This window comes from Furipterus horrens, unplaced genomic scaffold (genome assembly GCF_987537825.1).
Source record: "Furipterus horrens unplaced genomic scaffold, mFurHor1.1.pri manual_scaffold_6, whole genome shotgun sequence".
NCBI lineage: Eukaryota > Metazoa > Chordata > Mammalia > Chiroptera > Furipteridae > Furipterus > Furipterus horrens.
The window spans coordinates 32,001,869-32,017,682 of record NW_028327176.1 but is presented as its reverse complement, the minus strand read 5'-3'; the positions used below and the strand labels follow the sequence as shown (position 1 = coordinate 32,017,682).

The window sequence follows — 15,814 nt, the reverse complement described above, 5'->3', positions numbered from 1 at the left end:
AAAAAATTATACTCTGTTGGAAGTTAAAACAATAACAACAGGATATTCTGATGTGGAAACAATTTTCCAAATCACTAAAAATATGATCTATCTGATTTCTGCCATCCTTTTGAGGTCTCGTGAATGTTAGGTTCACATTCCAGATCAACTTCACTGGATCTATGTTCCCCTTCCTCCTCTTCTGTAAAGGAGCAATGAATGGTATTTATCTCATAGGACTGTTGTGAGGATTAAACAATTTAGCAAATATGAGGTACAAAAAATTGCTGAGCACATAAAGAATGTGTAAGAAATGTTAGCTATTCTGACTATGATTTCCAGTCCCTTTCCTCATCTGCTGAGGGATGCAAGGGAAATAATAATAATCTATATTTTGGTATACCATAACATTTTAAATTAAGACAAAACTAAAAAGGAATACAATAGTTTCTTATTGATATATTTGAAAGTCAGTGAATTAAATTGAGATGTTTGAATTAGGTGAAGTCACTGAGGGTGCTTTTATCTCTGTCTCATTTGGCGGACATCTTTAGAACATTTTTAGCAAAGACTAACCTTACACAGGAGAAGGAGACATGTCAGGAAAGGAAGGCAACTACCTGATGTCATCTGTGGAGGTGATAGGAGTCCTATGACGATGTCCTTACCATATCTGACAACATGTCCCATCTTGCATTGACCCTCTCCTGAAGGGAACAGCGTATTTTGTAGGTTATGACTTCAGTGATGGAGACATTTTTGTTGAAGCACCTCAGTGCTCTGCTAATCTCCTTTGTTGGCCAACAAACCAGATGGCGGGTCTCACTGTGGGTAAGTCTCAGAATGGAGTTCGGGATAATAGCCTGGTTTAAGGATTTCAGTGATCTGTCTGTAGGTGGGATTAAGAGAAGCATTGCTAGGACCTTGGCTAGCACCACTTCCCAAGCATAATGGTTGGTTGGCTAGTCCAGTTGCAGAGGAATTCAGTCCTCAACTCCACAAAGAAAAGAAGACAGGCTGTCAGGCGGGCACAGTGACACTTGAGTTTATCATGTGACAAGCATTGTGATTTCACACTCACAATCTCATTTAATCCCTTTGACAGCCCTGTGAGCTAGATATTATTTCCATTTTACAAACAAGAAAACTGAAGACCAGAGAGGCTGTAACTCACCCACAGTTATACAGTTAGTAAGAAATGAAGGCAGGATTCAAACCCAGATCTGTATTGTGAAGTCTCTGGATCTGAACCTAAGATAATTCTAAATGAGGGTGGGAGTTTCTATTTAGAGAGTTTTATCAAATTTTCTGGAATTCATTTTCATGGGAATTTTCACCTGTCCTGTTCTATATTTAATTAAATTACATAGCACATTTCCAGAAGAACTGGGGGAGTAGACAAATGGTAAATATACAGAAAACCATACATTTTATTATGTGTATCATATTTGCATAATGTAATCATATTTACATAGTGTATATATAATTATGTATACTATACATAAGCATATCATTATTTTTATATCTGTAGTTATATTCAAGTGCAATGTGCCAACAATCCATTTTATTTTTACAGTAACTCAAATGTAGCCCATCAAATAAAGATAGTACACAGTTAAGGAAAACCTAAAATACTATACTTATTGAGTCAGAGACAATCAATAAAACCCAGGACCCATTATATCTTTAGATCCCCAGCACTGCATATAGTACCTGAAACACAAAGCTGCTTAATCACAGTTTGTTGAACACTTGTTGAATTAGTTCATCACCCTTTTAAAGATTCACTCCAAGGTTCTGCTAAACAAGAAGCTTTCTTCCTGTGCTAATACTCAATTTGATTTGCAAATACTCTGTCTACCGCAAGTTTTCAAGAATACAGCTTTATTGTGCAAGAGCAAAGGTGGAAAACCTTTTATAGTCTTTCAAATATAACTCATTCATTCAGCAAACACTTGGCTGGGAGCAGGAATAGTAAGATAAAAACCAATGTCACTGTCCTCCAGGAGTTATTTGCCTGGTGAAAAAGAGGAAACAGAATGCAATACCAATGCAGTGTGTAAGGGCAATTCAATAGGGTGTGTGAGTGGCAGTTGGGGGTGGAGGAGGCGGGAGGGATCCTAGACCACAGGAAACTTAGGGAACAAAAGTAGTCAGCTAAATTTAGTCTGAGGTTATTAAAAACAAAGAAAGGAATTTGATTCAGTGAATATTTTTAACACTTTAATGCAATTGAATCCTCTAATGTGTCCAGTTAGGGAGGAGCATATTGGGTATATGTATTGGAGAAAAATGCTGTGTAGAGAGTCGGGGAGGAGGGAAAAGATGGGAAGACCCAGTTGGAGAATATCTCCTGTATCAGAAAAAAACAAAGAAGACATTTCTGTGAGTATTTAATTTCTTATTACATTCTGTTCCCTAATTCATAGAAGGCTTCGAAATTCTAGTGAGACCTGTAATTGCTCATCACAATTCTTCAGTTCTTCCTTATCCTATAAACCCACAGCAACTCTGCTCTGTATGAAATAGTCCCAGTTTTCAACAAATGAGTATCAAGTGAAATGGTGGGCAAACTAACACCACTCTATGATAGCCTGAAATTTTAAACTGGTCCTGGCTGAATTCTACATGCTCATTTACTCCCTAAATCTCTCCTGCTGAAACCTACCTTCCCCAACTGCTCCATCAAGTATACAGGTATAACTCATTTTACTGCACCTCACTTCATTATGCTTCAGACGTTGCATTTTCTACAAATTGAAGGCAAGACCCTCCACCAGTGAAAATATTATGATTTGCTTTATTGAGGTGACCTGGAACTGAACCCATAATATCTCTAAGGTGTGCCTGTACTTGTATATGTGTACCACTTCATTGATCAGAAAGAGGCAAACCTGGAGCAGGATTTGATTGTGGTTCTGAAACTCACTCCAGACAGAATGACCTGGTAACCCCCAGTATCTCATGCAAGTACATCTCCCCTTCCTTCAAAGAAACATGGAATTTCACCCACATAAAAGACCTTCAAATTTACCTTCTCTAACCCCAGATTAAATGCTTTAAACATCCCTACAGTTACACCGTTCATCACCCCCATTTTCTCCTGTATGAGCATTTTGTCAATTCAAGGACCTCATCTGGGACCAAGAAAGGTAGAACTAAAGATATTCAGACACTATAGTACAGCAGACCAAATACGTGCATGTACCCCTATATGCTTTATAAAATGTATTAAATGTAAGTCACTGAGATGAAAGCCTAACTCACAGACAAGCCAGCCTTGGCCCCCTTTTACAGGATTTGGGCATGATGACTACAGAAAAGAGGGTGAATGAATACCAAAGACAAACTTCTTTTCCTTTGCACTTCTGCAGATGACATTTCTGGACCCAAAGACTACTTTTCCTTCATCTACCCATCCACCCTCTAGACTCTTGTTGACTTGTTACATACCAACTTACCACTAAATGCTGTAGATATAAAGATAAATAAGATAACATCCAGAAACACAAAGTCAGGTTACATAGTTAAACAATGACCACCCTTCCCCCCAAAAAAAGCAATGACAAAACAATGTAGTAATTGTTTTAACTGAGGAATGAAAGAAGTCTTGTAATAATGTAGAAGATAGAAAAACTTCAATAATGAAAAAGAAAGGGAAAGCTTTCCAGAGGGGTTGTAGGGTTTTTAAAATCAAGCACTTCACTCCTCTTAAGTTGATTTGGACTTCTCCATCATGCTTTCCATGTCTACTCATATGTGTGTGTTGGAGAGAGAGATTTTGTGCATTTTTATTAACTATTCTTCTGAAGAACCTTGAAATCCAAAGTGTGATCTCAGTACCTGATGTATTAGAATGCAGAACACCAGACCCCATTCAAGATCTTCCCATTGAGAACCCGAATTTTAGCAAGATGCCCAGATGATTCACATGTACATTGAACATTGAGAAGTGCTGTCCTAGAACATGAGAGCATGACTCATCTCTGGAAATAAGCTTTCCACAGAGTCAGGATCCCTCACAAGATGGGCAGCATTCAATGTCTACCTTGGACAGCTCCCAAACTTTTTGGTCTCAGGCTCTCTACATTTTTCAAAGTTATTAAAGACACCAAAGATATTTGCTTATGTGGATTATTTCTACCAACATTTACCATACTAACAATTAAAACTGAAAAATAATTTGTTAGTTTACCTAAAGCAATAAATTCCTCTGTGTTAATATAAATAACAGTTTTCATGCAAAATAACCACCTTTTCAAAAAATATTGGTAAGAAGATACCATGGTTTTACATATTTGCAAATATTTTCAACATCTGGCTTAATAGGAGATGAATCTTCATATCTGCTTCTGCATTAGCATTGTTGCCATATCACACATCAAGTAGGACTTCATGTTATGTTCATAAAATGAGAGTGAAAAATTCTATTTTAGCATTATTATAAAGATAATTTCACCATACAGACCACTGGACCATACTTTGAGATCTGCCATATCCCTAGAGCTCCATTCTCTCATAAACCTTTACCTTTGACTCCTAAGGAAACACCATCACACTTGGAATCATGACAATTGTAATGATTTGTCACAAGTGCAAACAAAATTCTTAACAGAACCATTTGAGACAAAGGATAATTCCTTAATTAGGTAAGTTCTTTGGATGTAAAGATTCCACATCTTCCCTTCAAAGACCAGTGGAGTGATCCTCACAATAGTGTATTATCTTAGCGAAGGCAGACTACCACTGTTAATCTAACTGGAGATAGGAGTGGCTGCACTAACTCTAATTTACATAGGTGTGCTGAAAATGAAGGGAAGTTATGCATTTAAAAAATACTTTGTTAATTATGAATACTAACCAAATGTAAGGTATTACTTCATATTTTCCACATCTCTTGCTACACATTTGCAATGTTGCAACCTTTTGATGAAATTTTCCTATTGATGAAAAAATAAACCTAACTCATGCCTGCTGTATTTTACTCCTGTCTCCAGGTTCTATCTCCAGGATTCTCTTGCTAGTATTTTGTCTCATAGCCTCTTGTGCTCCAAGAACCTTATTTATCTAATTTATTGTCTTAGCAGCCAAAGGAAAATTGGCCCTTGCTCCTGAAGCAAATTTTAAGACAGAAATCATAGATCTAAAAGGAAACTTTGGTCATCTAGCCCAGCAGTTCTCAATCCTTCATGCACATTAGAATCGCCATTGCTTAGAGAATTAAAGGGAGAAAAAATAAATAAAACAATGCCAGAGTTAAACCCCAGACCGAATAAATCCAACTCTCTGGTGTGGAACCAGGCTTTGGAGTTTTTAAAGGTCTATCAGAAGATTCTAATGTGCAGCCATAGTTGAGAAACTCTGATCTGTTCCAACTCTTTGCTTTATAGATGGAGGGGAAGAGAAGGGAGAAACAGGCAAATCAGGAAGGAACCTAACACAGAACCACCAGGATAGAACTAGGATTTGAACACCACCTTCTGGCCGGACAATGTGACCAAAATTCTCCCACTGTCCTATTAATTCAGAATTCTCAAAACAAACAAAATGGATTTTTAGTCTTCTTCCTTTAAAACAAAGCATTTTTCAAACAACTTTAAAGTACTTTTTATATACAAGAAAATATATGCACCCATTTTAAGTTTAAAGTTCAATAAGTTAGACAAATATATATGTAGCCATGTTACTACCTCCCCAACCTGGATATAAAATATTTTCATCACCCCAGAAAGTGTCCCTACCTCTACTCTGTCAGCAACCTCCATCCTAGGCCTCAGGCAACAAATACCCCAATTTCTGACACTGTAGATAAGTTTTTCCTGTTTTAGAACCCCATCTAAGCAGAACCTTACAGTATGCATTCTTTTAGGTCCACATTCTTTCACTCAGCATAATTTTTTAAAAATTCGGTGATGTTGTATCAGCAGTTTGTTCCATTTTACTGATGAGTAGTATTCCGTTGCATGCATATTCCATCGTTTGCCCACTGGGTTGTTTCCTGTTTGGGGCTATTGCAAATAAAGCTTCTGTGAGCACTTGTGTACAAGTCTTTGGAGGTGCACACATGTTTTTTCTCTTGAGTAAATACATAGGAGAGGAAACACTGGGCCCAACTGGGAGGCAGGGTGTGGAGAAGAAAGAGTTCTAACTCTGCAGTCAGCAGGAGTTAGCTCTGCATAGAGGTGAGGTTATTTATTAACATAGAGATCAGAATGCCAACTTCACAGGCATGTTCAAAAGATAGGAAAGAATGTATGTGGTGTCGCTGGTAAACAGAAGACACTTGATAATAGAAGTAACTAGAGATAAAACTGGGTTGGCTTGTTCTCAATGAGGTACTTTTCCACTATAGCACACCGTGCACCTCCCCTCAACCCTCATCCAGCCGGAGGCTGCCCCCACCCCCCCACCCAACCCCTATGGCCTCTCCTGTCTTTGAAGGTGAGGTCATAAAATAGGAACTATCATCTGAATTAATGTAGAAGTGTTTTTTGGTTTGTTCATTCTATTAATTTCTAGTTATCTTTTAAGAAAAAATATCTGCCTTTTGGGCAATATTAGACTGAGATATTACCACAAGCAGTGACCAAACCTACTGGTAACTGTAAGTGAACCTGAAAAGAGCTTTCAGAGGATATGACCCCATTTGCATTTAAACCCCCTCTGTCATTTAATTCTCTCCCCCATGCCTTATTCTCTACCTGTGCAACTCTTCACTCCCCATATAAGTGTTCGAATAACTGTCGTATTTTTTTAAGTCTACCACCACTTTTCTACTCCTCATTCCTGTACTTCCCAGTACTCCTTCCACTTGCGGGACAGAGGAGCAAGATAAATGGCCAGTGGTCAACATGTTCTGTTAAATGTACACTCAGCCCTGCTGGTGTGACTCAGTTGGTTGGAGTATCATTGCATAAACCAAAAGGTTGCAGGTTCCATTCCTGGTCAGAGTACATGCCTAGTTTGCATGTTCAGTCCTAGTTGGGCCACGTACACAAGAGGCAACCACTAATTGATGTTTCTTTCTCACACCAAAGTTTCTCTCCCCCTCTCTCTCCCTCCCCTCCCCTCTCTCCAAAATCAATAACCATGTCCTCAGGTGAGGATTTTTTAAAATACATGCACAAATACACCATCTTTACCTATAATTCAACTGTGAAAATTGAGAAAACTTAAATTTATCAAATGAATCATAAAAGATTCTATGTTAGAACAAGAGGCACTTTTACTTTTTCTCTCAAAATGTCTCCTCCCTCATGGGGGCTTGTGAGAAATGACTTCACCTTCTCTGGGTTGACAAGCCCCAGATGTCACAAGCCCTCCTCACTGAGGTGGCTGCTGTTCACAATCACACTTCCCCTCCCCCACGAAGTTTCTCCTGTGCTGCCCTCCAGGCTGGTCCCTTGATCAAGGGCCTTTTTAGAGCTCTTCAGCTAAATCCCAGGCCAGCAGACAGCACTTCTGTCTCAGCCAATTTGAATGCATGCTGCCTATGAGATTTCCTGAGACACTCTCAGCTACAGCATTAAAACTGCATGAAAGTCTTCCTTGGGAGGCCTAATAATAGCACGTTTCATCTGTGAGCCACTTTATAAACATTAACTGATTAAGCCACCCTGTCTTCGCAAGCCCCAGGCTTCTGCATAGTGGACTTCATTCTCTACTGACCTCAGATTACTCCAGGAGGAAAAAATCTGGGACCTTAAGGATCTTTGGGGGGTATTTTAGGGCAAGACAACATTAATGCCAAAGATCTTGCAATAGTAATCCCCACTAGGGTAACAGCATGAAGGGAAGGGATATAAATCCATGTTTACTTAAAAGAGACTAAATTGTGGTTCTCATCTCCCACAGCCAGATCAGCAGACAGAAGAACTTAGCACCATGGTCTAGGGCCAGGTCACTGAGTATAGCCCATGGCACCAAATCCAACCTGCCACTTGTTTTTTATTGGAACACAATCATGCTCATTTACGAGTCATCTATGGCTGCTTTGTCCTACATATCAGTTGAGTAGTTGCAACTGAGACCAAATGGTCTACTGAACCAAAAAATATTTACTATTTGGCCCTATAGTAAAGTTTACTGACCACCAGAGTAGAGAACTTAAAATTCATTCTCATCCTATATATTCCTTAAATATATTTAAGCAAGTCTCTTTCCCTCTCCAGGACTCAGTTTCTATATTTATAGACTGAACGACATTTAAACCAAGGCATTGCCTTGAGTTGTTCTCTCATTGTTCTGTAAGTGTTAGCATCTAATATACTAGTTGTATTACAGATGACTTGGGGCGGGGGGGGGAACAAGTCTCACAATCATCCTAAGCACTAGTCTCTATGCTAAGCCCTAAGTCCACTTACAGAGTGTAACTGAACTGACTTGAATTATACTTTCTTCGCAGAGAGATCTCGCAGAATGATGTCTTGGAAGTGATAGAGGAAAATGTGTTCTCCAATCTGCCCAAATTATACGAAATGTAAGCAAGAACCTATGGGGTTTGCTCATGACTATTCTTGAAAATCACCTTAAAGTCTGCTTATATTCCTCAGAGGTCCTGGTTCAGCTCTGTCCTCAGATCCCTACAGTTTTGTTTTAAGATATCAAAGTCAGCCCAAAGGGCTCTCTCATGGGTCTCTCTGCCTGATGGTCCAGGCACCAGTCCCGAACCTAATCTTATCCCACTCCTTCCAGAGTTGTTTGCATAGTAAACCTAAGAACCTGACTCTGTGACTGTGAGAAAGTATCTCCACCTCATCCTCATTCAAAGTTATTCCACAGTCAAAGCCTAAAATTAGTCCTTGAAGATAAATAGTCCTAGTCTGAATACTAGCCTATGCCATATAATCACCAATAAACCTTGCCCAAGATACAAAATCATTCTGAGACTTAGTTGAATTATCTATAAAATGAGAATACTATCATTGCATACCTTATAATATCATTGTGATGAATAAATCATATGATAAATGTAAATTCAATCTAACACATCAACTAACATGAGTATGTCATAATGATTCTTCATTCCTCTACTATTCAAATCAAATTTCCTTTCTCTTTTTGACATCCTAGTTTACAATATGTCAATATTCACATTGATGCCCTTCTGTTTCATATCAGCCTATAATTACCATAAGTTACTTCATAGAATCATAGACTGTCAAGTCTAGAAGAGACTTTAGAAACTGTCTAGTCCAGAATTTTCCAGAGTAGATTGCATATCATTAAACACTCAGGAATTTATTATGTTTAAAAACAGAAGAAAAAAAAAAGATTCTATGGTCAAAAAGATTAGGAAACATTGGGAAAATAAATCTGGGCTCACTTACTATAGGAAAACTTCTGAGATCCTGTAGTATGAAGATATACACTTGGAATCTCCAAGAAGGATATTATACTAAAAGATTTTCAACTAATGTCACTGGAAGGGTTTCTTCTGTGGAGCACATATTAACGTCTCACAAAATTTTCATGAGACACAGTTAGGAAAGCCAATGAACCACTCTTCTAATTTTACAGATGACCAATGCAAGACACAGAGAGTTATGAGGCTTGCCTAAAGTCACCCAGCAAAATCCATTGCACAATAGGGAGTTGAACATAAATCTCTTGACTCTTTTGTGTGTGTTCTTTTTTTTTTAATTTCAATCATTTTCCAAGTATCAGTAGGGAATATACATATACATATATGCATGGTCTCTAATGACCACTGTGTAATACACACACATACATGCATGCACACAACTTTCTTTAGAAATGACACTCAGTCTGTCCATTTTAGCAGACTCTCCCTCCCTTTGCCTTCCTGCCATCCACCCTGACCCCATTCTCTTTTTCCCTTGTTGTTATTAAGCCTCTGCAACTGATGCCTTCCCTTCTTCTTCCCATTGCCCTCATGCTCTAGCCTTTCTTCTCTCTGTGTTTCACCTCTCTTTACCCTAGTGGGAAAAAGAGACATGACCAGGGGCTTGGAACCCAAGGAGCAGCCAGCTCTCTGGACAGGGTCAAGCAGGTGTCCCCCTGTGCAGTTCAATGGGCAGTGGAGCTAATAGGACAAGTCTTTCCTGCATGGAAAGATGCTCCCCCTCATGTTGTACTGACTGTCCTTAAAATGATTAATTATCTGGTACTTGGACCTGGGTAACCACATGTTACTGCAACATTAAAGCTAATGAAACAGGGAGGAAGTAATTAACACAGAGCATCTCTGCAAATATACATTGATCCAGCACGATGAGGAAAGGGCAGCCTCTCTGTTGGAATCCAAATGTGGACATGGTCACCTCTGGACTATTGATCAGGACATAGCTCAGGCCTACCTGGAGCAGAAGTCACCACTTCTCATGAGCTGCAAGGGAGCAGCCTCAGTCTACAGGATGAAGGGCATCACTGGCACGTCACCAGCTACTCTGCTGGGATTTCATGGTTAAAATCAGAGATGGCCACTGTTTGCCCCCACTCTTTTTTTCTTTTGTCTCTTCATTCTCTTTTTCTCCAATCTCCTTTTGCCCCTCAGCCTGCTTCCTTCCCTCCCATCATCTTTTCACTCTCTTTTATTGTTTTCCATCCCATTTTCTCTTTTCTCCTGACCATACAAAAGCTCGATGCTTCATATTAGTCTCATCCCTACTCTCTTAGCCTCCTCAGACCCTGGGAGATCCTTTTTAGTCAAAGACTCAGCTGTGCTCAGGGTGAAAATGATTCACCCATCTGGTCCTTTGTTTGTCTCTGATGAACAGAGCTCAGGAGAACTTTGGTGATGAGAGTGAACCAGGACATGGTTAATATTTAGTTTGCACAGTTTAGCATGGTAAAAGGCATTACATGCATGCTCAGTTTTTATTGAAATGATGGATGGAGAGGTGGGTGGATAAATGACATTGATAAATTCAGCATAATGTGAAAAATACTACAGCATTCCTTATTGTTGAGATTATTTCCATGTTCTTTTCTCTTTTACAGTAGAATAGAAAAGGCCAACAACCTGCTGTACATCGCCCCTGATGCCTTCCAAAACCTTCCCAACCTCCAGTATTTGTAAGAACTCCTGTATTCTGATGCCCCCTCTATGATCAAATTGTGTATTCTTGTTTTAGCAAAATGTCCACTGGCTGTTCTGGGAAGCTATTTCTTTTTATCAAAGATGTGGGGCAGAAGTGGAGGTGGGGAGATGCTTGATGCTTGCTAGTGGAATTTAGTTTAGTTTCATGAGTGAAGTCCACTAATATAATTGCATTTGGTTTTCATTTACTATAACAGACACCATAAGGAATGTCATTACATTTATAGGATTGTCACACAGACCTCTTGAAGAACTCAATCTTCATTTAGTGTTAATGAAATGTAACCAAAATTACTGTAAGCATTTAGCTTGTGACCTTAACCTCAAAGACATCATCTACCTTGTTCTGAATGTATGCCTTATTTTCTTTGATAGATTAGTGTTTTTGCAAGTTTTGGTTAATAATGGGCACGGTATTAATCAGTAGAGAGATTCCTAGTGTTTGAACTCCATCTTTTGGGCCTGCCCCCATTAGCAAAAACATTGTTTCTTCTATTCAAATGGCTTCAAATTAGCTGAGGGCTTGACAGATCCCTGAGTGCTATGTGGCCCCACATAATAACAGATAAGAATTTGGGTTACACAGTGAAACTTTCTAGGCCCACTTCCTGATCTCAGACAAGAAGTTAACCTTTCAAAGCATGTTTCCTTATCAAGAGAACAGAAATTATCAATCTGTTATTTATTAACATAATCATAATACATAACCAACGACCCCAAAAGATAGTTTTAAAGCAACAATTATTTATCATCTCTCACCTGTGAGTTGATTAGAAGAATAGTGTTGCTGATTAGACTCTTGTTTTTCTGACCTCAGCTCAGCTCACGCATGCATCTGCAGTTAGTTGGCAGGTCAACTTGGGGCTGGCTGCTCTGGATGGTCTCCATTGAAATGACAGTTCTCCTCCAAGTGGTGCTCATTTCCAGGAGGCTAGCAGAGGCTTGTTGACACAACAACCCTAGGATTCCATAAGGGAGAGCTGAGGTTTGCAAGCCTCTTGAGATGAAAACCCTAAACTAGTACCCCATCTCTTCTGGTTCATTATATTAGCCAAAGCAATTCATGGGACCAGCCCAGATTCAAGAGGGGCAGAAACAGTCTCTCCATCTTTATGGGAAAAGCTGCAAAGTCACGATACCAGGTGTGTGGGTACAGGAAGTGCTACAGAATTATGGCTATCTTTGCAATCAACTTAAAGCACATGAAAAGTTGTTCATGGTTGTGTCACATAGTAAAGGCTCAATAAATATTAGCTACTATTGATATTATGACTCTGTCCCTAAGTTTCAATCTATGAGAACTGGAGTTAGCAGGTATATTGAGGAACACTAGGCTACTGTGTGCCTTAGATCTCTGAATGGAGACTGGCTGAAGAAATAAATAATTTAACAGAAGCGAGTACATATGACCTGGATCTGAGAAAAAAACCAGATCATCCACAAATACTTAAACATTTCTGAACAAGGGGCCCTGCATTTTCCTTTTGCACTGTGCCCCTCAAACTATGTAGCCAGTGCTGCTCAGAGGGCAGGGTTATGAATGCTTCTTGTTTCAGACTTGGGAGTCTTGGCTCCCTAAATGGGCTTTGCTATACCCTCTGCAGAGGCTAGCCTGGGCTAGGCACATAGCCGTGGATGAAATGGGGCCCAAGAGACAAGGCATGGACATTAGAACCAGAAAATCTAGGGCTTCGTCCTGACCCCACATTTACTCTTGGGTCAGTCATTGGACTTCTGAGCTGTTCATGGCTTTTATGAGCCTCAAGTGAGATTTATATATGAAAAAATTTTTTACAAAATATTTTATACAAAAAAATGCCCAAAAACATTTCAAAATGTACTAAGTTATTGGTAAGTTAATTTTTTAATGGTAAATCAAAGCCTACCAGTCCATCCTCAGGAAGATTCCTTTAAGTATTTAATAAAGAGTTATGGTGACCACTAAGATCATTAGCTTTTACCTATGGTGTTTGGAATGACTTCAAAATGAGGACTTTGGGACATGCGTGTACAGTATAGAAAAGAAAAAGAAAAAAAAAAAAAAACTATGTAATCAGAAGGACTAGATTCCAGATACTTATTAACTTCCTTATCTGGAAATCAGATGGTTGTGAAAAGCAAATTAGGACTATGCCTGTAAAAAACATTCTGCAAACTGTTTTTCAGCATACAAACTGTAAAGAACTATACAAATGTAAAATTATTAGTGCCTGTTACCCAGTTAGTATCCTTCATTCCATCTTCTCCTTTACCTCCCAACTATCCTCCCTCCCTTTCTCCTTCTCTTCCTTTCCTCCTAGAAAAAGTCAGAGTGAAATTTGGGGGTGTCGCAGAGCCTTCATTAACAACAAAAACACCTTAGGACATGCAAAGGGATGCCCCAATTCACAAACTATCACATATGGCCAATGAAAACACTCCTACAGAAGATAGATCCAAGAAGAAAACGATCCCCTTGCATACATATTCCACAGCCTGTGATAACAACACACGAATAACAGTGAGGATGGTGGACTGGGAGCAGGTGAATAAGAGATAAAGAATCATTGCAAAGTTTAAAATCAAGAGATGCAGAATTTGACCCCAATATTGTCCCACCACTGTGGCCAGTACCATTCATTATTATTAACAAGGGCCCTTGGCCTTTTCTCCAGGAGATGAGGGCTGGAAAGGAACTTGGGAAGATGCAGGCATAAAAGAAGAGGAAACGTTGGCAAAACACCAGGGACAAAACTATGGCTTTGACTCTGGAAAAGGTTGAAATCTGTGTCATCTGTCATCAAGCCCAGCCTCTGCTTTGTGTTCTGTTCTCACTTTGAGGTGTTGAGTAGTCCGCAGTCTCATGGGGCTCCCCTATCACATCCAGACAAAGCTGGAGGTGACCAATTCCAGTTCCATCCTTTCCTGAGAGGAAGCTATTGTTCTCAGAGCATTTGAAGTGTGCTTTGTAACTGGAGGGAAAAAAATAATTAGTAAGCAATTTAGAGGAATTGTGTCTTTGTCAAAGGATCTTCCATGACTGCTCTGAAAAAAATATTATTACATAATTCTACAGTGTACAAAATTCCTTCACACCCACTGCCATGTAAATTTCCATCAGGAAGCTGAGACAATGGGTTATTCACCTCAAGCCTTTGTGTGATAAGTCACCTGTACACTCCTCCCCAGTTTGGTACATGGTGACCCTAAAAATCCAAAGTCACTTCCACCAGCAATATATCTATTCAAGGATCAGACTCTGGCCCTTTCTAATAGTTTCCCAGCTGCAAAGAGAAATCACCTAAAATCATAATTGGTCTGCTAATCTGAAAGATCATATCATGGAAACAAAGCCCAGCTAAGCTTCCTTCCACACTTATGACTGAGCAGAAGTCATAAACAATGAACAACGTCACCATCCAGCAACCAGGCAGAGGTGGATGACAATGATTTCAAATATTCTTTTGGATGATGAACTACTCGCTTCAAAGAAAAGAAAGAATATCACAAAATGGATGAAGAAATAAGAGGGACCAATAGGATTGAATAATTAGTGGTTTATTTCCTTAAGCCAGGATAAATTTATCACCACTGCCACCAAAGCAGGAAATTAGAAGGGGGTAGAAGGTGAGTTGTCACCTGACTTGAGCACCCTAATTGCTGCACACACACACACACACACACACACACACACTCAGAATTCCTTTTCTGAAATCCTCAGTCTTTATTCCGTTCGATGCTGATCATTTGATGGCACAGATTGCAAGGCAGCTAGAAACCAGTGTTCTTCATCACTGCCTCCATACTTCACCAAGGAACCCAAAGTGGTTAGAGAAAAAAACTCATGAAAAAAGAAATGTATGTTGACTAAAAGAATATACATCAAACAACTCATCTGGATAAATTTTTTTAAGTCAATACTGTATTTGCAGGCAACATTTCTCTCTTTATCACTCAGCCTTCCTGGAGTTGACCTTTTGTGAATGAAAGATTACCTATTATTGATTTATAAATAAGGTTTTCACAATACTCTCTTGCCTTTGCATCCTGTCACTGCAATTCTTAGGTATCTGGATGTTGCTTTTTTGCTATTCAATAAGCCATAATTCCAGCTTAGCAAACCCTTTACACCGATTGGTAGGCCCCCATCTAACTGACAACCATCTTCCACTCACATGTGGGCCAGTTAGACCTCCTTAGCATGTTTGCTAATGGCAACCACACTGTCTGCCTTCTCCAGTTGGGGATAATTCCTGGAGATTCTTCACTGGAATTCACCTCAGTAAGTCAGGCTATTTCTTTCCTGCCCCTAAATTCCTCTTTCTCTTTTCTGCATTCCTCTTTTGTTTGGCTTGTGGGGTTAATGAAAAGTAGCTTCTCTGATTATAAAAGCATTTGTTGGACATTGCATGGCAAAGGGACAGAGGGCAGGGCCTAGGGAGGCAGTACACAGCAGCAAGGAAGCACACAGGTTCCAGTGCCACCTGTCTGGGCTCAGACACCAGCCCCTGCCTTTGTTAGTTGTGTGAACTAGAGTAATTGGCTTAACTTCTCTAAGTTTGTCTTACTTTCCTTAACTTAGGAATAACATTGTTTGCATCCTTGCATTGTATTAAATAAAGTACTTAGAAGGATGACTAACATTTAGAAAATTCTGAATAAATATTAGCAATTCTTATTAAATTTCTGACCTTATGACTTATTAGCTAAGGGAACCCATGTAAGAGACTTCATCTCTTTGTACCTTAGTTCTCTCCTCTGCTTAAAATAATAGTTATAATACCTACCTCCTGA

The 15,814-nt window shown here is 39.3% G+C and overlaps 1 protein-coding gene across 1 annotated transcript in view; it reads left to right on the top strand.

Annotated features, from left to right (window-relative positions):
- Positions 1 to 15,814, top strand: part of FSHR (follicle stimulating hormone receptor) — a 166,498-nt gene that overhangs the window by 109,648 nt on the left and 41,036 nt on the right. The window contains exons 3-4 of the mRNA XM_090280729.1: positions 8,384 to 8,458; positions 10,942 to 11,016. Coding sequence (XP_090136855.1) covers positions 8,384 to 8,458; positions 10,942 to 11,016 — 150 coding nt within the window. The remainder of the gene's footprint in view (positions 1 to 8,383; positions 8,459 to 10,941; positions 11,017 to 15,814) is intronic.